The sequence below is a fragment of the Xenopus tropicalis genome, chromosome 10 (assembly GCF_000004195.4).
Source record: "Xenopus tropicalis strain Nigerian chromosome 10, UCB_Xtro_10.0, whole genome shotgun sequence".
Taxonomy (NCBI): domain Eukaryota; kingdom Metazoa; phylum Chordata; class Amphibia; order Anura; family Pipidae; genus Xenopus; species Xenopus tropicalis.
Genome location: NC_030686.2, coordinates 23,229,602 through 23,255,487, shown reverse-complemented (window position 1 = coordinate 23,255,487; position 25,886 = coordinate 23,229,602). Strand labels below are relative to the sequence as shown.

General features: G+C 40.2%; 1 protein-coding gene across 3 annotated transcripts; it reads left to right on the top strand.

Moving 5' to 3' along the window:
* Positions 1-641: 641 nt before the first annotated feature.
* On the top strand, positions 642-25,108 carry csnk1d (casein kinase 1 delta). Of its 3 annotated transcripts, XM_012971599.3 has the most exons (10): positions 642-1,030; positions 5,045-5,155; positions 5,285-5,433; positions 7,785-8,013; positions 11,939-12,109; positions 13,076-13,224; positions 13,584-13,755; positions 14,859-14,998; positions 19,316-19,383; positions 23,515-25,108. In XM_012971599.3, the coding sequence occupies exons 1-9, from the start codon at positions 955-957 to the stop codon at positions 19,346-19,348; spliced, it is 1,230 nt and encodes a 409-aa protein (XP_012827053.1). In that variant the 5' UTR covers positions 642-954; the 3' UTR covers positions 19,349-19,383; positions 23,515-25,108.
* The last annotated feature ends 778 nt before the right edge of the window (positions 25,109-25,886 follow it).

The following is a 25,886-nucleotide window of genomic DNA, read 5'->3' as shown; positions in this document are numbered from 1 at the left end:
ATGTTATAATGGCAATCAGTGAAAAAAAAAAAAAAAATTTAAATGAGTACATTAGAATGGCAAAAATGGGAAATTATTATAGGCAGGCAGAATCTATTTTTAACACAAGTTCTATTCATTATGCTAATTTTTAGCAAAGGTATACTTTCCCTTTAATATCTTTTATATAACAATGAAAAAGAAAGCAATTTTTAAAACTGGATATTTTCTTAAATTTTGTGCTCAGTGTACAACCAGTGATTAAGCGTTTGTTTTAAAATTAACATTAAGGGCAGTGACACACTGGGAGATAAGTCGCCGGGCGTCAAATCTTTGTTGTCGCAGGCAATTAATCTCCCCGCAATGCCATCCCACAGGCTAGAATGTAAATCGCCGGTGGGATGGCATACGCGGCACAGCGATTTGCCTAAGTCGCCCAAAGTTTCCTCTCAAGGCGACTTTGGCAAATTGCGGGGTCACGTATGCCTGCAACAACAGAGATTTGTAACTGATCAAAACCTCTCTTTTTTAATAACGTTTGCTGTTGTACTGACCCTTTTTTCTCTCTCAAGTTTGTATGTAAGAAAACCTAACCTAGACCATTAAATTAAATGACTGCGAAAATCGAGTTCATCAGCTGATCATGTGATTCCGTGACCCCCATTACGCTCCTCCTTCCCAGCGCCGCTAGTTTGTTGCTAGGTAGAGTGACGTCACGAGTTTCGGTGACAGCCTCTCTCAGGTTTGTTTGTTGGAATCGGCCTAAGTACTCGGTATAATCCGCCTAAATCCTACGTTTTAAGGCTTCCCGGGAGCGCGGAAGTGAAAGGAACACAGAGAGCGCTCTTTGATCTATCGTACCGGCACTATTTTATGCTCCCTAGTAGTGGATGGAAAACGTAAATTGATGGTGAAAAGTGCCCCGGGCTTTAGAGACTGATAGCTGGGGAAGGAGGAAAGGGCCTGCACGGCAGGATGGAGTTGAGAGTCGGAAACAGGTATCGGTTGGGTCGAAAGATCGGCAGCGGCTCATTCGGTGACATATATTTGGGTAAGAAGATAATTTATAAGTGTAGGACTGTTTAACATGAACCTTGGCTCTTTACCCCTTCCCCTTACGAAATGGTACAGTCTCTTCTGAGAGCTATGGGAGAGACTAAGCAATGGTACAGTCTCAGCTGAGAGCTATGGGAGAGACTAAGCAATGGTACAGTCTCAGCTGAGAGCTATGGGAGAGACTAAGCAATGCTACAGTCTCAGCTGAGAGCTATGGGAGAGACTAAGCTTGCCGCCCCACAATGTAAAGGCATACAGTAGAACAACGGGGTTTCTGCCAGCTGGGGTGTAATCCTGGCCCCAATATACTGTATTAGACCTGGGGGCTGTGGTAGGCAGCTGGCATATAGTCTGGGGGAGGAGAGGGGGGGGGGGGGGTTGATGGAAATGACACACTAAAATGGTACCTTTCTTTTTATAAGGATTTGTGTCTACTATGTGCAGGAAAGATGGTGGGTTAGAACCTTATGGGGTTATTAGACAGGCCCAGTAAGAGATTACATGTTTTACTCTAGTGTTTTGTCTTTACAATAGAGCTGATAGTGATATATTTAGTGGCAGAGTGTACTACCTCATTACTATGGAGATACAGTCCAGCCTTTCCCATCTCCAATTCTAGATCCTTGCATCTTACAATAAGATTCTTTTAAAGGGCATCTTCACCAGGCTGTTTTTAGGAGGGCTTTTAACTAAAGTACAGAGGAATATTGGAGACTGTATTTGCTTTCATTTAACCATAAGAGCATTAGTGGCACTGGTCTTGGTGTTCCCAGTCCCCCCACCATATCTAATTGGGTTGAGGTGCAGGCCAGTCAAGTTTCATCCTCATCTCAGGAAAAACATTTTTTATGGACCTCGCTTTGTGCACGGGGGTATTACATTGCTGTTACAGGACGAGGGCCTTAACCCACCAAGTAGGATGAATAGAATTGTTATTGTATGCTGTATAATTCAAGTTTGCTGTCACTGGAGCTGGGGCCCTACGCCAAACCATGAAAAACAGCCTTATGCTATACTTTACATATGCATGATATACATATAGACATGTAGTTTTTTCCTGGCATCATCCATACCCAGATTTGTCTGTCAGATTGCTATATTATAAAGTGCAATTCATCATTGCATACAATGGCACCAATGGCAGAGACCTTTATAGGCCTAGCACTGTGCATGATCATGTGTGTGGCTGCTTGTCCATAAAAACAACCCATTCTTCCGATTATAGACAAGCAGATTGGACTCGGCAATGAGTATTGCAAATTATACATATTCCTTGTGTATGGATTCAGCTGAATACTGAACTGAACATAGAAAAGGAAATTGCAGTAAATGAGGGAAAAAATGCTGATGTAGTGTGTGACCACTTTTTTTTCAATACATATGGTGTGGATCCGGTTTGGCCGAATCCTGCTAAAAATGTCTGGGATTCCAACTACCGATTCTGGTATTTGGTGCATGCCTGGTATTATAATCTGACATGTTTGTGTCCTTTTAAACCCATACGATTTCTTAAAATATAATTTTTGTGGGCAATGTAATTCCCGGCTTAAACCTTGATACTGTAGCCGAAACATTGGGTTTAGGCTCTGTCACTGGGAGTTCCCAGGGATTCTAGACGCCAAATGTGTTTTTCCTTCCTTAAAAGCCTTCCATCTACAAATGCAAATCAGTAAAATATTGAGATGTTTGTGGTATATATCAGGACTGGCTGGGGCTCTGCAGTTCATCAGGTCACCCAATGTGAACCTATCTACTGTAGCCCCCTAGGGAACTAGCTGCATCATATAAAGATAGTGTTGGGATTGGGCTGTTAAGAGCAGGCCAATAATAGAGAGAAATTATTTTGACATTTTGGTTAGAAAGGCTTCAGCAGTAGGCTGAACAATTCTGCAGCCCAGGGTAGTCTATAATATAGGTAGGTAATTGTTCTTCTAGAGACAAGTGGGTTTGTCTGTGGGGGAACCCATACATCATTTACATGTGTAGAACCCTGTATCGTTTAGCATTGTACTTCCCACTTCACCATATTGTGGTATATGACACGACAGGGCCTATTTATCATACTGTGTGAAGGCGAACAAATAAACCAGATGTCGCGTGTAAAAAATTATGTAATTTATCAAGTTGTGTATCGATTTTTAGTGACCGTGTAGCTCTGTATAATAATCCAAAAACCTAAGCACCCACTTGATATGGTAAAATATGTCTCTTTGGGGGGAGATTTTTTTTTTTGCCACAACAACTTCTGCAAGACCTTACTTGACGCTTACATTTTTCCCATTGACTGATAACACAAGGTGTGAAATAATGGAATCAATAATAATGGCGTAATTTGGCATGTCGTTCGGATGGAGTAAAATAAACCACACACCGTTTTTTTATCGTTTTACACATTATGGTAAATGGGGACCATTATGCACTTGGTTTATAATGTAAAGAGGATATTGTGTGTGTCTCTAAAAATGTCAAACTATCCCAGGACTGTAAATATATTTGTGTCCATATAACTACATGTTGTGTTCTCACCAACAGATGCATTATTAGTCACAAAGTGAGCCCTGTGGTGTCACACTGACTTATTTTGGTATAATAGCAATATTTTGTATTCTTGGTGCAGATTTTTGTGTGCAGACTGGGCCCTGAGTAGTTCAATGTCTGAATGCTTGCTTAGATACAAATTCCATAATATTATGGAAGAAGGCCTATCAGTGTCAGGCATATTGTGGACCATCTGTAGGTGACCAGTAATGAAAACATCTGTAGATGGGTCTGCAAGTGGTGAACAGGTTTAGTGCTGAGTTATGCCTCTTTACCATATCTCCAGAATCAATATGGTCTCCATTTTAATGTAGCAACATGTTTAATTTTTGATGGGTTAGAACTATTGTTTACATGGAAAGTTCTATCCTACACACCCCCTTACCAAGATCAGTGATAAAGAGGAAGTTAAGTGATAAATGAAGAGGAAGTATACACTGCAGTTGTTTTGTTGGACTATAATTTTTCTTTAAATATATGCTCTGCCATATGGGATATAACTGTTCAGTTAGTTAGCATCTAAATCTCACCTGCGTGCTCACAAACTAACTAACTATTATGTCCAATATGGCCCCCCTAAAGTCACTGGGGCCGATTCATTAAAACACGAGTTTGAATCCCGAATGGGACAAATTCGGATTGGATGCGATAATTTCTGAAGATCGCAAAAATCACGAAAATGCTTACGAAAAAATCGTATTAGTCACGATAATATTGTATTGGCGATCCAAAAGTCACGAAATTTTCGTATCCGAACGATCATAAAATGCAGGAAAACCTTTTGACTTTGGAAGCCTCCCATAGGAATCAGTGGCACTCTGCAGCTCCAACCTGGCCCAAGGAAAGTCACGATACCGAAGCTTGAAGGAATCCGAAACTTTTGTACTCAGCGCGACAATACAATTTTGTCACGAAAATTTTGTCGCAAAGTACAAAAAAGTCGCGCTAGGTACAAAATTGTCGCAATAAACACTATGATTACAAAAAAAACCGCATTCGGAGCATTCGTGCGTTAATAAATCTTCCCCACTGACTAAGCGGTTAGAGCTGAAATAAGGAAGTAGAGTTATTTTAGACATCTGCCTACTGCCTATTAGTCTTTATAGATTACATTTTTGCCTAACTATATTACAAATATTGTTTATTTTGCGCAGTTTCATTTATACACCGAACTGTTCCTTTAAAGAGAAAATAAACACCCCCTTTTGGCATAAGCTCATTCAGCTGAGCTTTTGTAGAAAAGGTGTATAAACACTACAGTTCCAGAAATAGATATACAGTACATGTATTTTTTTTTCTACACACCTGATTCCACTGTTTGAAAGCAATTCATGTTACTCTTAACAGCCATTTCTCAGTCCATGTATGTGCAGTATTCCCATGAACGATTGCCTTAATATGTACACAGTAAAAACATTTGTACTGTATTGCAGAATTTAACTTCATCTTTTTTTTTTTTTTTTTTTTGAAGGCACTGATATTGCAGCGGCAGAAGAAGTTGCTATCAAACTAGAATGTGTGAAAACCAAACATCCTCAGCTTCATATTGAGAGCAAGATCTATAAAATGATGCAAGGAGGGGGTGAGTTTTTATCTTGTAGCCCCATTTTAGCTCTCCTTTCCCTAATACTTTAGGCTGCTCTCTTCTTTAAGAGGTATTTGTTTCTTTGCATATCACATAGCCTTGCTTACAGAATTTATGGTTTTTCAGTGGGGATTCCAACAATAAAATGGTGTGGCGCAGAAGGAGATTACAACGTCATGGTCATGGAATTACTAGGACCAAGTCTTGAAGACCTCTTTAATTTCTGCTCCAGGAAATTTAGTTTAAAAACTGTTCTTCTTCTTGCTGACCAGATGGTAAGTTTCTTCTCCCCATGGATGGTGTGAAGGGAATGCTCACCCTGCAAATGTTTATTATGTATTGTGCATGGTTTGTGGATTTTGTCTTTCTGTTCCAAATACTGGCTACAATAAATCTTCCATTTTGATTTCCAAACTACTGCTGAGTTTCTAAGGTAGTTAAGCCATATGAACAGATGATTATGGCCTAATTTTGACCTGTAGAATGCTGAAGCGTTCTCCAGTCTTCAGGTAATCTGCATTCATTCTTACAGTACTAGTGTTTTTGAGGCTAAAGTTTCCACCGGCTTTTGCTGTAATTAATGTATTTGGGGTCAGTACACTCTGCTTCTCATGTAGGATGGATGTGGGAATATTTGATAATTACATTATTTGTTATATGTGGGGATATTTCATATTTATAAGTATAAAGTATAACGGCCTATTGCTTGTGCATTTCCTCTGGCAAAGCAGGCAAATACAGGCCAAAACACAGTATATGCGCACATTAACAGGAGTGGAATCCACCAAGTGATGCTTACAATACATTCTACCTCTTATTTAATTCAAAGAATATTTCCTTGTTTCTTTTAATATAAAGCAGTAACAGAGTATTGTTTTGTTTTCACACTTGCTATTTTACCATGAATTAGGGCTCTGGTACACGGGGAGATTAGTCGCCCGCGGCAAAACTCCCTGCTCGCGGGCGACTAATCTCCCCGAGTTGCCTTCCCCCTGCCATCCCACCGGCGAACATGTAAGTCGCCGGCGGGATGGCAGACGCGGCGGGGCGATTTCGGGAAATCGCCGAAAAAGCCTCGCGAGTCTTTTTCGGCGATTTGCGCGAAATCGCGCCGCCGCGTCTGCCATCCCGCCTTACATCCTTACATGTTCGCCGGTGGGATGGCAGGGGGAAGGCAACTCGGGGAGATTAGTCGCCCGCTAGCAGGGAGTTTTGCCGCGGGCGACTAATCTCCCCGTGTACCAGAGCCCTAAGTCAGATAATAAGCTCCTTCACTCTTTGTAGTGTGTGTTGTTTTGGTTTACAGACAAGCAGAAGCCCATTATGCAGGGGAATTATCTGTGGAAAGGTAATCTAATTATCTACTTTGCGAGGACCAGACATGGAATAGCTTCAGTTTCCCTGTGACTAAAAAAAAAAAAAAAACAATGCAACAATTAGCTAAAAAGTATGTTCAGCACAAGAAGTTTTCATTGCACCCTCTACCTCCCTTCCCAAACACAATTCCTATTTTGATATGGTAATTTCCCTTCAAAAAAGCAGCAGAGGCAAAATGTCAGAAAAAGATGTGACATGAACCTTTTAGCTCTGCTTTTTTACAGTTGACTTTTACTTTGATTTTTTTAAATATAAAACCTACAGTTTGATAAATGACTCATTGTTTTGCTAGGTAGCCCATTATACTTAACTCCCCCACCCCCAGCTGTAATTTATTGAATCTAAGTGGAATGCTACAGCTCTCGTTTTCTGGTTATCTAAGCAACAAGGAAGTAAAATCATGCTTTATAAATTTGTGTTGCTAGTTACCTAAGCTAGAAGCACTAGGGATACTGTTATCTGTGTTTTGTTTCAAAAAGTGCCGTAACAAGTGATTTGCCTGTGACTGCCCTGTGAAGTGTAGTATTTTGGGGGTCTCCTGCGGCTGTCCTTTCCTGTAAAAGCAGACTGGTAACATCTTAATTAATCTGCCATTTGGAATCATTACTGGCTTGATAATTAGTTTTGAAATAAAGGGGTTGTTTGTCTTCATGATGCTCAACTTGGTATACTCGGGAATGTTCTCTCAAGCTTGTAAAAGCTGTTCTTAAAAAGTTAGTAAGTAAATCGACTAAAAATAATTTGTCAGGCCAATAATAAACTTTGGAAAAATATATATTTCTGCACAGACTCTCCCTTTATTATGGGCCTTCAGGGTTATCCCTGGAAGAAACTAGTGATGGGTGCAGCCCATATTTACGCAGTGCTCCACTGCTGTAACACCATAGAAAAAAGAGAAAAAGCCACACTTCTTCTCTAAAAAGTGCGGCTTTTTCTTTTTTTCTTTTTTTTGTCGATTAGTAGAGAGGTTTAAAGTCTTAGGATACACAGGTCAGAGAGCAGCAGGTCAGTGCATGGTTCCCATGTGAGATCAAATGTCCGTTTGCTATGGGAGGGGGTCCAAACGCTTTGCATCTGTAAGTACCAGCTTTCTCAAGGTTCAAAAGCAATGTGGCTGAATACAATACATTTAGTCTATTTAAAACCATACAGTTAGTCGTGCCAGATCGTGTATGACTTTCCCAGTTTTAAATGTACATGTGCTGTAATAATAGATTCATAGATAATTGATTTGTTTCTTATGTTATAGATCAGCCGAATTGAATACATTCATTCCAAAAACTTTATCCATCGGGATGTGAAGCCTGACAACTTTCTGATGGGGCTTGGAAAGAAAGGCAACCTAGTGTATATCATTGATTTTGGGCTGGCCAAAAAATACAGAGATGCTCGCACACACCAGCATATACCATATCGTGAAAACAAGAACTTAACTGGAACAGCTCGCTATGCATCTATTAACACCCACCTTGGAATAGGTAATTTTCTTATATGAAAGATAGATTTTTGGGTTTCAAGGGAACTCCAGCTTTCAAACCAACATTTAGTAGAGCCCTACACAACAGAAACCCCTAATATACCTATCACTGTATGAGTCTCACATTTGAATAAATACCATTTTATATGCTGAAATATGGCTGCAAAACAGTTCTTCTCTTTCTGCACCATTCAGTATGCTTTCAGGTAAGGAGGGACTAAACGTTGAAGTTCTGTTTGGGTGGAGTCCCCCTTTAATATATTCATCTTTGGATCTCTGCCTTTCATGCTTAATTCTGGCATTCAATTAAATGCCAGGCAGCTAGGGATTATCAGCCTAACAGCCAGATGTCTAAACCTAAAGCTTGAAGACCTGGAACAAATCTAGAAACTTAGTGCAGTAAAATTGCTATTTAGCACATGCACTGTACTGTACTATCCGAGCACAAACAGAGGGTTAAGCTGACACTGCTTGTTCAGCAGACACCTGCCTCAGAATGCCCCACGCCCTCTCCTTCCTGCCTCTGTTCCTCTGCAGGATAGTGGGCCAGCTCAGTTCTTGTACAATTGGAGGAGTTACATTCTGCCCATTGGGATCCTGCTGCCTTGTAGCACCTTACTGCTACTCTTCCTTCACAATGTCTGAGGGATCCAATGACAGCATGTTTTCCAGGGGTACTTCCTCTACAGCTGTTAAATTTCTTGCCTGTGCCAAATGCTGCAAATATCTACCGCCAGAGTAAAGCACATAACTCCCAGGACCTGCCCCCCCCAGGTAACTCATGCTTCCCGTGAGGAACCCTTGGTCCCCCCCCAGGGAAATACCTCCTCCCTCAGTCCCATCTCAGCCCATCCCAGAGTGGGCATCCCAACTAACCAAGGGGATTCCAAAATTTGCTTACTCTCTATTAGCTTTTAGCCTGAATTGACAATCTAAAGGTTGTCAACCAAACACAGAGCTCCTTCCCCTTCCGAGGAAGAAAGCGAAGGAGATTCCTCAAATCCTTCTCCCCTTCCTCTGGATTCTAACCTTTCAGAAGGCAAACTGTCACTCAGAACCTGAGGTAGCTTCAGGCTCTTCCAAGACTGTTTAAAAGTCACAACAAGACATTACCAGCATTCCCTTCCCACTCGCATTTGGACCAGATTATTCAACAGGAGTGGCTAATCGCCATTTCTCAAGACTCCTTTCGAACCAGAGCTCATTGAAAAATGGTCTTCCCACACCTTCAGTGGATGCTCCTGTTTCCGGGCTTTCCAAGAACACTGCACTCCCAGGCGCCTCATCCTTCAAGGACTCCATGGACAAGAAGCTAGAAGGCTTACTGCACTCCTTGTTCATGGCCATGGATACTTCTCTCTGCTCATGGCCTGGGTTAGCAGAACGATAGTCATGGTCAGACTCCCTGCTTAGCGTGTCGGGAAACCCTTGCCGCAAGCTTTCACGGTGGGTCTCCCAGATCAAGGAAGCATCTGAAAAGCTTCCCTGGATGCAGCATAAGTGGTCAATCGAACTTCTGCGCTAGCAGTGGCAGCTCAAAGCTCTCTCTGGATGAAGCTATGGTCAGCGGATTTTTCCTCTGACAAATACTTGATTTCCATTCCCTTCAAGGGGAAACTTCTGTTTGGCCTTGATCTTGACAGAGTTATTAGTAAAGCTACAGGGGCAAAAGTACCTTGCTCCTGCAGCCTAAGGCACATTTTTCCTTTTGTACAGGAATATTGTTTCACGGCACACATAAGACCTCCAGATCTTCTCTCCTGAGACCAGATTGCTTCAGGCAGAAGACAATTTGGAGGTAAGTCCAGGTCTTCCTGGCAAACAATAAACCTCACCGCAAGCTCATGAAAAATTCTCTTTCGGGTGACTGGGTGCCACAACCACCATGGTGTACATCTGTAGGAGGAACTCGGGAAATTGTGAATCTGGGATATCACCTGGAATTCTCATCAATCCCTCTGTGCTGATTCTTTGTGTCTAAGTTTCCCCTGGAACCAGTCAAACCCAGAGCCTTTCAAATTGTGATTTCCAATCTCCTCAGCGCAGAGGTGATCACCCTCGTGCCTCCCAGAGAGCAACTCAAAGGCTCCTACTCAAATCTCTTTGTTGTCCCCAAAATAAACAGATCTTTTCACCCAGTCTTGGACCTCAACACATTCATTCGACCGTGAAGGTTCAAAATGGAGTCTCCTCGATCAATCATCGCAGCAGTGTCCCCGGACCTTTTCCTGGTCACACTCGACCCTAATGATGCATGCCTTCATGTCCCCATTTTCCACCCTGTCAGAGGTACTTGCGTTTTGCTGTTCAAAACCACCACTACCGGTTTCCACCCCTTCCATTTGGACTGACCTCAGCCCTACGTGTAGTTACCAAGATTATGGCGTAACCCCATATCTGGATGACCTACTCATCAAGGCACCTTCCCTCTCAGAGGACCAGCGATCTCTTCTCTCTACCATGAACACTCTACAGGAACTCTGTTGGTGCCTCAACCTTAACAAATCCTTGTTGGTCCCCAGTCAGTAAACAATATTCCTAGGGATGGTGTTTGAAACACAGACCAGAGGGTGTCCCTACCGCAAGACAAGATTCTTCATCTCCAGTCCCTGGTAAAGACCCTACTTATAAAATAGACTCTCACAGCCAGGTTCTGCATGAAAGTTCTGGGTGTTATGGTCTCAGCCATCAAAGCAGTACCCTTTGCTCAGTACCATCTTAGAGAACTTCAATGGAACATCCTTTTGGCCTGAAAACTGGTTCTGGTGGCTTCAACCCAACTGAATCTCCATGGGCCAACCATAAAGGGACCCGCTGTGGTGACTTCTGACTATGAGGGATGTGCCTTCTGGAACCAGGCATCTGAGGAGCAGCTTTGCAAGGCAGCCACGTTGACCTCAGTCCACTCTTTCATCAAATGCAGCATCACCTTTGCGGCATTCAACACTCTCTTCGGCAGGAAGTTACTTCAAGCCGCAGTGGCTATTTCCACATACCTTTCCACAGTGGCTGTTTCCACATACCTTTCCACAGTGGCTGTTTCCACATACCTTTCCACAGTGGCCTTCCCACCCTACCTTCATAGGGACAGCTTTGCTACGTCCCTACAGTTCCTGTGTCCCTTAAGCTGATGATGGAGAAAAGGATATTCCCATGGTTCTCGTAATTCTAAGCAGTCTTATCTATTTGTTGTATTATACTTGGTGAATGTATTACATTCCTGTTCCCTCCTGTTCCTTTGGTACTAAACTGAACTGAGCTCTGCCTGCTTGGGGGGGGGGGGGGTATAGACAGTGGAGGAGGAGCTAGTTTTATTGTTGTATCCTGCCTACTAGTGGTACCAGCTATACCCCATTGTCCCTGTGTCCCCAAATTGACTGGAGAGAAAGATTTAACTGAGTATAGAAAATAGTTTTTCATTACAAAGTGAACAATACAGAAGAATTTATATAAAACTAAAAAAAAGTTGCAGGGCTTTACTGAGATAATTAGTTGATTTTTTTTGCTCAAAATAAGCTGCCTTTATTTAGAAAAGAGGTTCAGTTGGACTGATGTAGTTTTTCCCAGTGTTTTTAATAAGAAAAAGTTTTTTTTTTTTTTTTTTTTTTACTGAACAGTGCAAACAAAAACACTTCTTACACTTCTGCTTTCAGTTTCTTACAGCCACTTGTGGTCAGGGCAGTTATGAGTACATGTGTAATGAACAGCTTCTCTATAACCCGAAAGAGAGGGGAAACTGAATTGATTGTGTATACAGAGTTCTTTACCTCTGTTTCAACTAACTCATCTGAGTGGGAAGGGAGGGGGTGGCGGAGTTAATATAGAAGGACACATTTCTAATAATCTTTCCAAAAGTTCTGAATAAAACCTGTGCTATATATATTTGTTTCTATTTTCTAAGGAAACTGTTTTTTTTTCTGTTTCAGAACAATCACGGAGAGATGATTTAGAGTCTCTTGGATATGTTCTTATGTACTTTAACCTTGGTTCCCTCCCATGGCAAGGGTTAAAAGCTGCCACCAAAAGGCAAAAGTATGAACGTATCAGTGAAAAGAAGATGTCCACACCAATAGAAGTTCTCTGTAAAGGCTATCCATGTAAGATATGATTTAAAATGGTCTTATGGTCTCCTTTAGCCAATGCTTACACCCCTAAGCACTATTCAAAATATACAGCTGAGTGTACTCCTTGGGGGAAAGGCAATGCTTTACATGCTGTCTATACTGCAACTGCCGGATGCAGCAAATTATATTATAGCCCAAATGTTTAAATCTTTAAACTCTACCATGGCCACACTGTTCGACTTAAAGGGGTTGTTCACCTTGAAGTTAACTTTTAGTATAATGTATTGTAGACAGTGATATTCTGAGATAATTTGCAGTAGGTGTTCATTTTTTTTTTTTTTTTTTTGTAGTTTGTCAGTTATTTAGCTTTTTGTTTAGCTGTTTCCAGTTGGAGTTTCAGGATCTATCTAGTTGCTAGGGTCTTGTTTACCTTAGCAACCAGGCAGTGTTGTGAATGAAAGACTGGAATATGAATAGAAGAGGGGGCCTAAACAGAAATATAAGGAATAAAATTTAACAATAAAAATCAAATTGCAGCCTCAAAGAGCAAAAGTTTTTGGATAGTGGCGTCATTCACCCCCATGTGAAAGCCAGAAAGATGTAGACAAAGAAGGCAAACAATTCAAAAAAAAAAAAAAAAAAAATGAAGACCAATTGCAAAGTTGATAGGAACAGTAGATTCTATAACATGGTAAAAGTTATCTTAAATGAAAATCACCCCTTTAATGCCAGGAGTAAGAGATGCACTAACGCAGAGGAAGAGTCAAACACACTGGTTATTTTGATCAGTTCTACAGAAGAACCACTGCCTGTTGTGGGTCATTTCTCATTTCCAATACAATGAGTTTAGCTCATATTGAACAAAAGGTATACTTCCCCTTAAACACTCCACAAAAATAATTTTACTATTTTTTCCTAAATAAGATTAGATTTAGCTGACAATACTAAAACAGCCTGTATTTTGTAAATAAATGTATTTCTTTATGCATTTTTTTTCAGCTGAGTTTGCTACATACCTGAATTTCTGTCGGTCCTTACGTTTTGATGATAAGCCAGACTATTCTTACTTACGACAACTCTTCAGAAATCTCTTTCACAGACAGGGCTTCTCTTATGACTACGTGTTTGACTGGAACATGCTAAAATTCGTAAGTTTTTTTTTTTTTTTTTTTTTTTTTTATAGAGTTCTGAACATACCGGTTTAAAGCAGAGGTGTAAGCTGGTCATGTATGGACCAATAAAAATTGTGTATGGTGCCTATCGACCCAGATATTTATGGAACAAATTTCCTTACTTCATTTCAGATCCTTCTGGATAAAGGATTTCTGGACATTAGATCCTATGCTTCTATGTTCTACATCATTTTCAAAATTAATTTTAAGGCAGTTGTTACTATATGTAATTTTTGGAGCCATTGTATTTAGGTATAAGCATTTTCTGCAGCAGATTGTGTTTTTTGTTTGGTTTATTTTTTAATAATTTTTGATGGTGTAATCACTTGTTTAAGGGTGCAAATCGTGCAGCTGAAGATGCTGAACGTGAAAGGAGAGAAAGAGAAGAGAGACTTCGGCACCCACGGAACCCTGCTGCAAGAGGCTTGCCCTCAACTGCTTCCGGCAGACTGCGAGGCACTCAGGAAGTAACGCCATCCACTCCACTTACCCCAACTTCACACACTGGTATGCCACAGATAATAGTCAACATAATAATGTGGGCTTCCAAATGATGGTCCATGTACATATTAATAGAGCGGGAAGATTTAAATGGAACTATGTACTAGAAAGTTTGGGAGACTCACACATTATGCAGCCACTAATGTCAAATTTGGGTGCCCCTTGAGCTCAGACTAAAACTGGAGTTTAGGGAAATAAATTTGTATAATGTATTATCTTTAATAGATAATAGCTGGAGGGGATGGGAGATCTCCAAATGGCCGCATTAATAATGTCGCACCAGCCTCAATTGGCAGTTCTGAAAGGAGGTGGGAGAGTTAGCTGTGATTTCTCTCACTTCAGGCTTTGCCATTCTCTTCTAGAAATAATTTAACTCCTTTAATAAATTTAAGTAGGCTGTAGACAATGTTATTCTAAGACCATTTGCAATTGTTTTTTTTGTTGTTTTTCAGTTATTTAGCTTTTTATTCAGCTGCTCTCCAGTTTGGAGTTTTAGCAGCTATCTGGTTACTGGGGTCTTTACCTTAGCAACCAGTGGTTTGAGTGAGACTAAAATATTAATAGGAGAGGGCCTGAATAGAAATAAAATGAATAATAATAATAAAATTGTAAGCTCACTAAGCAATAGGTTTTTGTTTTTGTTTTTTTAAATGGCTACCAGGGTTATTGACCACCAACTTAAAACTGGAAAGATATAGAAGGGGAAGGCAAATAATTTAATAATGACCAATTGCAAAGTTAGGAATAGGACATTTTATAACATATTAAAAGTTAATGTAAAGTCGAACCACCCCTTTAAGATAAGGCATCAGCAGATAGGCTTATCTTGATAAATGGATACTTAAAAATTGCAGGATGTTCTCTCTAAAGCTGGTTTTCTATTGGTTGGGAAGTAAGGCCAAAATAAGCCAGATTCCCAGACCATATTGATGCACGTACAGCTGCCTTTAAACTTGTCCTTTTTTCACTCACATTTGCTGGTTAGTAAATCTCACTATTGGTTAGTAAATCTCACTACTGGTTAGTAAATCTCACTACATAATAACTAGAATAGTTACAGCTGACATACTAAGCTCTGGATTTTACAGTTAGTTTTGTATTTTTGCTAGCAAACACCTCTCCTCGACCCGTATCTGGAATGGAACGTGAGAGAAAAGTCAGTATGAGATTGCATCGGGGTGCTCCAGTTAATGTCTCTTCCTCTGATTTAACTGGCAGGCAAGAAACCTCACGCATGTCAACTTCTCAGGTACGTGTGCTCTCAGAAAGTGCACAAGGTGCCATATTTTCATTGGCCAGTGGAGACTAGCAACCTGTTTGTGCCGAGTAAAATAAAATGAAATTGTGTTGCAATTTTCATTGTTAGTCTAGTACTTTAACTTAAGAAGTATTTTTCTAGTATTTAAACTGTGAACAAAAGGTAATTGTTATTCTTTAAAATATTTTATTTAGTTTTCATTCTTCTAGTGAGGTGCATAGCTACCTGGAAGCCCCCTTATTGCACTATAATTTAACTGAGGGGGGCAATGGCCTTTTCTCACAAACACAATTGTTTGATGTCACTGAGGGGGTCAAGATATTGGGCAAAGTGAATTCTTTATAGCAGGAACACTTTTTTTTCTTTGCTCCAAGCTTTTTTTCAGAGATTTGCTATAAAGCTATGCTAGCCTATGCATTCTTAGGGACTTAGCACAGCTATGAAGGGGAAATGTGTATTTGTTTCATTTTAACATGAAGGACTTTGAGTGGCCATCAGAAGGGTCACAGATGTAGTGTAATATATGTTACCTTGTTTTTAGAATGACCATTATTTAAATCATCTTAAATTATTGCTCTTACAACATGTATCTACAATTAAATATAGAAAAGTCCTGGAAGGTATGCTTGTTAGCAGTGGCAAAAACCTATGTATTACCTGCTTGTACTGCATAGCCCGACTCAAAGACATACAAAAGTGTGGTGTGAAGCACACAAGTTAATCAAGAATTAAGAGTACAAGTGTATTCTGGGTGCAGCTCATAGCCAAAGCTACTCTTGGCTTTATTTATAGCCATCATCTAGAAAGTAAAATTAATTTAATAGGTAGGAGGAAAATAATAGTTTAGAAAAGTACAGCTATGACAGTATTTCTGATCTCCCCCATTCATACCTGCATTGAAACCGTCTCACATTAGGTATAGCTAAAACCGGCTTATGTTGGCTGGACAGTCCCAACCAGTGTCACAACAGAACAAGGGATAGGTGGGTTGCATTACTTCTTAAACTTAAGGGCAGTGGCACACAAAGAGATTGGTCGCCTGCGATAAACCTTCACGGGTGACTTCTCTCCCCAATATGTTATCCCACCGAAGCCGCCCGAAGTTTCCTTGCGAGGCAACTTAGGGCGACCGAAGCGATGCATATGCCATCCTACCAGCGATTTACATTCTTGACAGTGGGATGGCATGTCGGGGAGATTAGTTGCCCCCAATGGTGAAGATTTATCACAGGCGATTAATCTCCCCATGTGCCACTGTCCTAAGGGTGAAGAAACATGGAGGTACTAGTAGCAGCTACTTGTCATTGCTACAGAAATAGACAATGCTGATAATTTGCTGATAATTGTCTCTCTGTGTTTTAGCAGAGGCAATTCTAAGTATTGTCTATGACATGGTATTTTCTGGTGTTCAATAGCCGTGACAGGTAGCGTCTACTAAGTAGCTCCATGTGTCTTCACCCTAAGGGGGCTGTGAAACTATCTGGGAACAGACTATTGTGAACATGACTATTGTGGTTTCCTTTCCTTCCTTTGTGGAGTTATTAAAAACTTGGCATACAGTTACACTACCTTTGATAGCCTGATACCCGATAGCAAGTCAAGCAGGGGAGTAAATAGTAGGCAACATACTAGTGATACATTTGTAAGATTTCTTATTGATTTGTATGAGTAAGGGTAATGATACACACTTTCTATTTGTCAAAATGCCTTGTGTGCCGCTAGCCTTTAGGTGCTTAAGATGTGCCTGTGCATGAGACTCAAATTGAGTGACACAGTGAGCAGAGAACCTCTCATTCTGTGCATCCTACATCCTATGGCCTCCTGCACTCATTTTTTTAATCATCTTTTCATATTCCCATCTCTTATTCAAACCATTGCCTGGTTGCTAGGGTAAATAAGACCCTAGCAACCATGTAGCTACTAATATACCAAACTAGAGCTGCTGAACGAAAGGTAACTGAAAAATCATAAAAAAAAAAAGTCTAATTGCAAATTGTCTCAATTCCAATGTCTACATCATACTAAAAGGTAATCAGAAAGGTAACGACCCCTTTAAAGCTAATAAAACATTTAAATGTATAACAAAGGGGATGGTTTTGTGACCAGCATGGATTTATATTACTTTCATTATCAGTGCAAGGTATGGTCTGATTAAAGTGAAAATGCAAATGTATTAAATAGGAAATTTTAATGCCATTACTCAAGCTTTCTGGGTAATGTGTTTGTAAGATACTTATATTAAGATACCTTAAGTCTTGAGCTATATTTTAAACATTGTCCTTGGAGAGATGTTTAATTGCCCACTTACGATATCTGATAAGGGCCCTTATCAGATATTAGTTTGGGAACATGTTGTGGAACCCAACACGAGTCAATAGCTTAATGACTGAAGAATGTGCAGGCATCTTAAATCAAATTCCCTTATAAGAAGAATGACATGATCGGCCACACTTTTCCCTGCTCAGTTTGGGCTATATAGATAGCACGGCAGAGCACAGACACTGAAGGGCAGGGGGAAGCTCATTGGGCAGATCTTCTCAGGCTTTATTTATGAATGAAATATATTTTTATGAACTGGAGCTATCTGGCTGTGTTTTCCTTGAATGCTTGGTAGTGGCTGGTCAGTAATATGGTTTAGTCAGTAATAGCAAAGTACAGCATGCCACTTCTTTTGCAGTTAGCTATATGGGTGTTCCCAGTTTTTTGCCTGCACCTAATTCCTTAGATAAAAATCTTAATCTGCTCTATCCTCTGTGTGGGCTTGCTATCCACCAAATGCAAATGACCCACAAAATGCAAATTGGGCATATTGGGTTGGAGATTTTCTTATGGCAGTGCTGTCCAACTTCTGTGGTACCAAGGGCCAGAATTTTTCTGGCCTACATGGTGGAGGGCCGATAATGGAAGCCAGTTTTGGACACTCCCCCTTTTAAACTGCACCCACTTTAAACCACACACATTTTATCACAAGAGCTTTTAAGACCATACCCACACTAATGGTGGTAGCGCAGCAAAAACCCAAATGGTTGGTGCTCACTGTAGGAATATCTCCCTTCATTCATACGTGAAGGAATTATATTATGTCATTAAGCCATGCCCTTAAATTCATATGCCTCCTCCCATGTGGATACCACAGCAACCCCCAGCACATAATTACACACCATAGGGACCATATAATGACTATTTTCAAATGCTAACAAACCCCTGCCAGGTTCACCTCCCAGTGGCAGCATAGGGCAAAGTATGGCACATACTGCCTGTGTGTGCCGTACTCTGCTTACCCTACCTTGTCTGTGTGTGCCATACTCTGCCTGCCCTTTGCTGCCTGTGTGTGCCATACACACAGGCAGCATAGGGCAGGCAGTACATCCAGTGACACAATGCCGGCACTGCTCCTACAGTCTGAGGTGTGAACAATGTGGGGGCTTACAGTCTGAGGCTGAGGTGTGATCAACGCAGACTAAAAGGTGGGAACAGTACAGGGGATTGCATGTTTAAACAATACTGGGTTTACAGCCTGAATCTGAGGTGTGAACAATGCAGGGGGGCCAGTTGATCTCAGTACTGATACCATTTAAAGCTTACACAAAGGTAAGCAGTCACAGCAGCCAAACAGGTAGGGACCACAGGGGGTGTCCGGATGTGGCCTGTGGACAGCCAGTTGGACAGCACTGTCTTGATGGAATCATCTTGTTAATGAGGTTTCTGTAAGGCTAATGGCACACAAAGCAAATTATTCTTTCTGAGTCGTTAAAGCAAAGACATGATTCTATCCAGGTTCTCGCAAGGTTAGAATAACTTAGTGCCTTCAATTTGTGCTTAGGGGAATCATCTTGATAGACAGGATGATACAGAGGCCTAGATGCTTGAAGGTTACTGCTTCCTCAAGTGGGATCTCCTCCACAATTCCTAAATATCAGTACTCTGTTAAAACTCCATTACAGAGATATTCATAATAAGCAGTGGAGGGTTTTGACACTGCATTTTACTAGTCAGAAAAATGTGGCTCTCAAAAAAAAAAAAAAAAGCCCTAAGTTGTGCCATAGGGGTATAGTGGGATACAATTCTTTCCTTTATTCCATCTCTGCAGATCACTGGGAGTTGGTGGCAATTTCCTTATTTTGTGAAAAGTATTGACAAACACGTTTCAGCACATGCCCTAATTATTATTGGGTCTATGGTGATTGAAGGTGTGCAAGTTCCCTTTAATTCAGGGTATCGCTTTAGAATGCTGATAAAAGAAGTAAATTGAGTGCTTGTGCTCAAATACTGGGACCATTACAAGCAGCTGTCTTTTCCCTACCCCAGAATAGCCTTCCTTTCGAGCATCCTGGTCAGTAAGAGCTCACCTCGATCTTGGTTGAAGGCAGCTCTAGGTGAGTGTCCTTAAACAACTGCAGTAATTTCATAGATCTTGATGCCAGTATTAACCAGACTCAATAGCTTGCTTATACTTTGGAAAAAAATTTATCAGAGTCCTCTGTACTAGGCAGATATTAACTAATGAGAGAAACAGAAATGCAGACTCATCTAAGTGTATGTGTGCACTTGTTTAACTTACTTGGACATTTTATTTCTTGCACCAGTATGGATGAGGGCAAGCAGACCTATTTATGCAGCAAAACTGCACAGCGCATTGTACGCTTGTATATTCACAGCACATTGTGATGACAAGGGTTGCAGTTTTAAAAGTCCTTTGGAACCTGGCAAAATAAAAAATCAGTGTACAGAAGCATATCTTATACCTACCCGGTAGGGTTTCCTAAGAGCACATTAAGAAATGTTTAAACTAGTGTTTACTGTTCCTTTAAACCTTTGTGATCAAATTTTGTAAAATCAAAGGGCAGCTAAATCCTTAGGCAATAACTTGGTCTTTAGTTGTCTTTTAAAGGGGAACTATCATGAATGGGAATCTGCTTAACTTGGCTCAGTTCTGAGCAGAGAGGAGTGGTCCAACCATTCTTGACTGACTTCTAAAGTTCAACCCCCACCTGCTCATCTTTCCTATCTGATAGTAAACCTGTAATAGGCTTTGAAGAAGATCTAAAAATTCACTCAATTCACCCTTACATTGTCTGACACTTTGTCTCACTTCCAGGAAGGAATTTTTTCCCCTCTGCGGCAAATTAGAGAGGCTTCAGATGGGGTTTTTTGCCTTCCTCTGGATCAACTAGTAGTTAGGCAGGTTATATATAGGCATTATGGTTGAACTTGATGGACATATGTCTTTTTTCAACCCAACTTACTATGTTACTAACAAACACATAAAACATTATTTCTTGGTTATGTATGAAAAAAAACATGAAAGAAGCTACATATCACTTGCTTTTTCTTTGCTGAGCAGCAGCAATCATCATATTTTGCACAAAGGCTCAGCATACATGCTAAGTGAGCAGCAGGTGATGCTGGGAGTTGTAATAACTTTAGGGCATCCACTTGCACATTCCCATAAAACTACAATTTGCCTGGAGCCCTGGCTGTGAGTCATAGAGGTGTCTGTGAATTCAACATATGTGCCTGTACACACACAGCTGCCTGTGCAGAGGTCTGTAATATTGCTGCAATTGTTGCTGTCAAATGTGTAAATTGCAGGAGGGTGACTGGCAGCTGATCTAAGCCTGCTGATGAGCAGCACAAAACCCAAATACAAAAGAGCCTGAAGTGCTGTGTATATGTGGATATAAAGGATATAAACAATAAGCTGCTTTACTGTTATATATACAAATGCAGCTTCATCCACTTCCAGACCAGCCTGGCTCCATTCCTTTACTTTCCCTTTGCACATGTTAGCTGTTAAGGGGTGTGGCCTCATCACATGCCATAGAAAATCAGCTTTCACTCTGCTCTGGTTCCGAGGTCTGCGTCAGTGAAGCAGAAATGTGTGAGTGACAGAGATTCTGAGGCTGCTTTAATAATTTGCCATAACTTTGTAATGGTGCAAAATTTCTAAAAGCTATAAATTGTCAAAATGTTAGTCTAGACTTTATATTTTAAATACTATAAAACATTTTTCATTATAGTTTCCCTTTAAGTGTCTAATGCTGTTGAAGCTTCAGTTTAGCTCACCTTAAAGGAGAAGGAAAGGCCAAAATGTTAGGCACCCCCAAGTGACTTAAATCGCCTACCTTTTACCCCGGGCTGGTGCCCCAGTTAGGAAAAAAACAGCACCAGCCCCGGTAGCTGTAGCGAGCGCTTCCTTCCTGCTTTGCTTGCATGCGCAGTAGAATGAAAAAAAACTTAAACTATAAAGTCGGCTTTTCAATCTACTGCGCATGCGTTTGTCCGGGGAATTTGCAGCAGAACGAAGGAGGAAGCGCTCAGCTAAAGGTACCCCAGGCTGGTGCTGTTTTCTCCTAACAGGGGCACCAGCCCGGGGTACAAGGTAAGCGATTAAAGTCACTTGGGGGCCTAACATTTTGGCACTCCCAAGTGACTTAGCCTTTCATTTTCCTTTAACTGGCTTTCCTGCCTAGACTTGCTCATCCCATCATTTGTTACAGGCTTGTGTACCATCAACATCCCATGCCAGTCTGTGCATGTTCATGGGACTACTGTGGACCATAACCTGTACAGCAGCTGCATGGACTTGCATAAAATATAATTTTTGGTTTTAGCTGCCATTTAAAAATTTGTGTGCATAGCAGTCACATTTCCCTTAATAATGGACATCAGATATCTGTGTGTATTGCAATATGCTGTGCTGATTTTATTACATCTAACCCAAAACTCTATTCCATAGCAGTGGTGCCCAAACAGTGGAGTCTACATTTAGTACATTTGGGGCCTTCCTTCTCATTTTATATCTTACCATGGAAAATTATGCTTTATTGCATTACACTGAGAGAATACTCAGACACATTTTGGTTTTTGTACAGTGCTCTACTACTGTTATCTACTACTTACCATAGCTTACTGGTAGCTAAAGATTTGTGTTTTTAGACTGCTGTTTGTTACAGTTCAGAAATCTCTAAATTACAAGAAGGCCATCTCCCATAGACTCTATTTTAATCAAATAATTCACATTTTTAAAAATGACCTTGTACTTGATCCCAACTTAGATATAATGAATCCTTATTGGTAGTAGAACAATGCTGTTGGGTTTAGTTAATGTTTAAATGATTGTTTGGTAGACCAAATTAAGGAAAGACCCCTTATCCGGGAAACCCTAGGTCCCAAGCATTCTGGATAACAGGTCCCATACCTGTATTTGGTATAGCTGAATTTTATACGCGATCATGCATTTTTAAAATACTTAAAAATAGAGAATAAGAATAAAGTTTGCTCCTTCATTTTGATTTTTATATCTGCACACCAAAAAGACTTCTGTGAAATCCAATATATATATATGTTGGGATTATCAGCCATGCAGGGACACATGAAAGCTACAAAGAGCTATGCCATATTAGACTCACGCAGGCATTCAGTAGGGTGAGTAGGGGGCAGTGCCAGCATGACAATAATGTAGAATTAATATGATGGTTTTAAATATTTCTGCAAAGTTCAGGAGCAGTCTGCACAAATGCTATTCATGGTGGTTCCTCCTCTAGCTGCCTGTTTTTGAAGTCCTGTACCAAACTGATCACTGTTGCAAATGCATTTTGTTTTTGTCAAGAAGCTTTTAAAAATGAGGTTGCTGACTGTAAAGTGATTCTATTTTAGGAAGGACAACAAAAGAAGAAAAAAGCATTGATCTATTCACATTCTTTCACACTTTGTGTTTTATTAGTAATTCATTATTTGCAAGTGCATCATGTTCAATAATGGATATTTCAATACAAATTTACAATCATAACTTTAAGCCATCATTCTACATTAGGGTACTAAACATATTTTGGGCCTTATGTTTCATTCGCATTCTGGGTGTTTTGTGCTTTCCCAGATCCCATATTTGCTATAAACTCTTAAATAGGTTACTTTTACCTTTCTTTTGCTGGGAAACACTTGTAGATGATTGTCTTTAAGCCCAAATTCATTTTATTTCAAGAATACATAAAATATGTCTAAAGTGCCTGAAGATATTGGAGAAAATCTCCCAAATATCACTTCACTATCAACCCCCTTTAACATTAGTACCTTTATATTAATTTAAATAACTTATATATAGTAATTTAAAAGAATACTGTTAGGATTAAATGTGATTTTGAACTGAAAGGTTAGGTCACAACTGCGTATTTACTCCTCTTTAGTTTCGCTTAATTTTGAGTAAACAACACTCTCTAGGCCAGCGGTTCTCAACCTGTGGGTTGGGACCCATTTGGGGGTCAAACAACCTTTTCACAGGGGTTGCCTAAGACCATCAGAAATGTGCGATGGTCTTAGGAACCGAGACACTGCTCCTCAATGGTTGGGGGTCACCACAACATGAGGAACTGTATTAAAGGGTCGCGACATTAGGAAGGTTGAGAACCACTGCTCTAGGTGTTGGGGATTTTAATTCACCATGTGGCAGGTTATACCTAGTGTTGAAAGCCAAAGTGTGATTTCTTAACGATTTTATTGTGTTGCAGATACCAAGTCGAGTGGCTTCCAGTGGTCTTCCATCAACAGTACACCGATGAACACATTCCTCACACTGGGCGGATATTGCATGGCTGATCTTTCATTGGCTTCACAAGCAAACAGTATAAAAAAATACTCAAAAAAAAAAAAGTTAAACTTTAAAGAGAAGGAATCCCAAGTGGTGTTTTCCATGCTTTGTAAGATGACAATGATGTATTGTAAATGGAATCGTATTTACCAGCTGGCAACGTGAAGTTTTTGAAAAGGGTAGCGCTCAAGTGAACTCTATAGTGGCAAAAGCAGGCGTAGACTGTCATAAGCGCCAAATCTAGAATTGCCATTTTATTTTACCTTTCAATAGCCCTTTTTATTCTACTGTATCTATATGGTTTTGGAAATTTGTATTAGTTTGCTAAATAACCTCACATGTATATATACTACATATATCTGTGCCAGTTTTGTCTTACTTTCACAAGGACAGTATAGAAGGTGGTTGGAGAATAGCAGTTCTGCTCCACTAGTAGTACAGGGGCAGGGCCTTTTTTTGTAAGACCATTGACTTTGATGAAAGTTTTTAATATTGTGAATGGAATATGTAGATTATATAATTTAATGCTCCACTGAAAAGTAACCATCACCCACTCCAGAACCAAAAGGTGAACGCGTGAAATGAAATGTTTCTGTGGGTAGAATACATTAAAACATTCCCATACACTCAGGTGTATTGGTGGATCAGTAGTCAATGATTCCTCCTTCATGTAAAGGGTATGCAGCAGCAATAGGCAGAATTCTGGTTTTGCCACTTTTATGGACAGTGTTTTGTTTTTTAATTTGATTCCATAACCCAGACCCCAAAACTTGAACTGTTAAAAGCAGCACCCATTGTACAGGAAATCACTTTTAAAACTTGCACCTGGCTGCTTGTTGTAGCTTATAACAGGGGAGGCCAAGTAATATGTGAACATGGCAATAAAATCATTTAATGAACTGAGCTGCCTGTTTCCTGTACAGGATTAAATTACTTAGAACGTTTCCATATAGGGATTGTGCAATACGGGGGGGGGGGGGGGGGGTTTCAAATGTTAAGTGTAGTTCACGACTGTCTTTTAAAAATTAAAATAAAAAATGATTTTCGCTAAATGGTATAATCCTTTAATATTTTAAGGTACAGGAGCCAGGCCTGTTTACTAGATGGATATTCACAATAGATGGCGCTTTGTGTTTTTACGGTCGTTCTTACTGAGTGTTTCCACATTTTGAGGATTGTCATGAAAAGACTTGTATGTGTATGCTAGTTAACATGTAATATTTCCGCATGTCTCCTGTTCTTTGTACACTTTTGCGCGTGGTTTCTCTGTAAATATTGGTGGATGTCATGCTAACTAACAACCCTACTTTTCTAACCACTCTACACAAGTTCTGTAAGGACTAGATTTGGAAGCATACCGAACAATTTATCCCCCTAGTTTGGCCATAACTGTAGGTTCTGCTGAGATCTGAATACATTCGGAATAATGATACTTTTTGCTCAGCTACCAGTTTGTATAACTACTGTATTTGTGTACTTTACAAGGTGTGTAAATAATAAATTCATAACTTCTAGTCTTGGTGATCTTTATTTTTATTTTAACATTATACACATTCTTACAGTTTAATCATATACATATTTGAAAGGACATTTTGCTGCAAGACAGGTATATTTATCATGCTGTGTAAAAAATGTAGTGAAGCATTGCCGGTGATGTTGCCAGGGAAACCAATCAGCAATTAGATTTCAACAGTTAGAAAAGCAAAGCATCTGATTGGCTGCTATGAACAACATCACTGGTAATGTTTTAGTCCACTTTTTACACAGCATGATAATTATTGCTTTACATAACCCAAAGGGCGCTCCCATGTGTATATATAATACAAATATTTCTGCTAAGTAAAAGCATAGACTCATTTTAACAATGATTTGGAAGCTGTATCATTGTGGTATCCGTATAACAAGAGTAGTAGCTCCTGACTCCTGTAGAACACAACTTACAAAATAAGGTTGTTTATAACAGCACACCAGAAATAAAGCAGTAACATGATTTCATTGGGGTGCCATAGCTCTGGGTGGCAGGGCTCTTCAGCAAGACGTCTCGGGTGACTGGTGGGCTAATATATAAACAACCCTCCCCCCCGTAATGCATTGTTTTAAGCAGGTTCATTTTGCACAAACTGTTCGGTTGTATGGCAGCACTAGCAAAGTTACAATAGCAATGAATGCTGGGTCAGAAGAGCTGTCAATGTGCCAGCCAAATTTGGGCAGGGTAAGAAATTCCGCTGAAGAAGGTCTGTGACATAGAAGATTAAATCTTTGTCTTAATTGTGACCTACATGTTGACCTTCT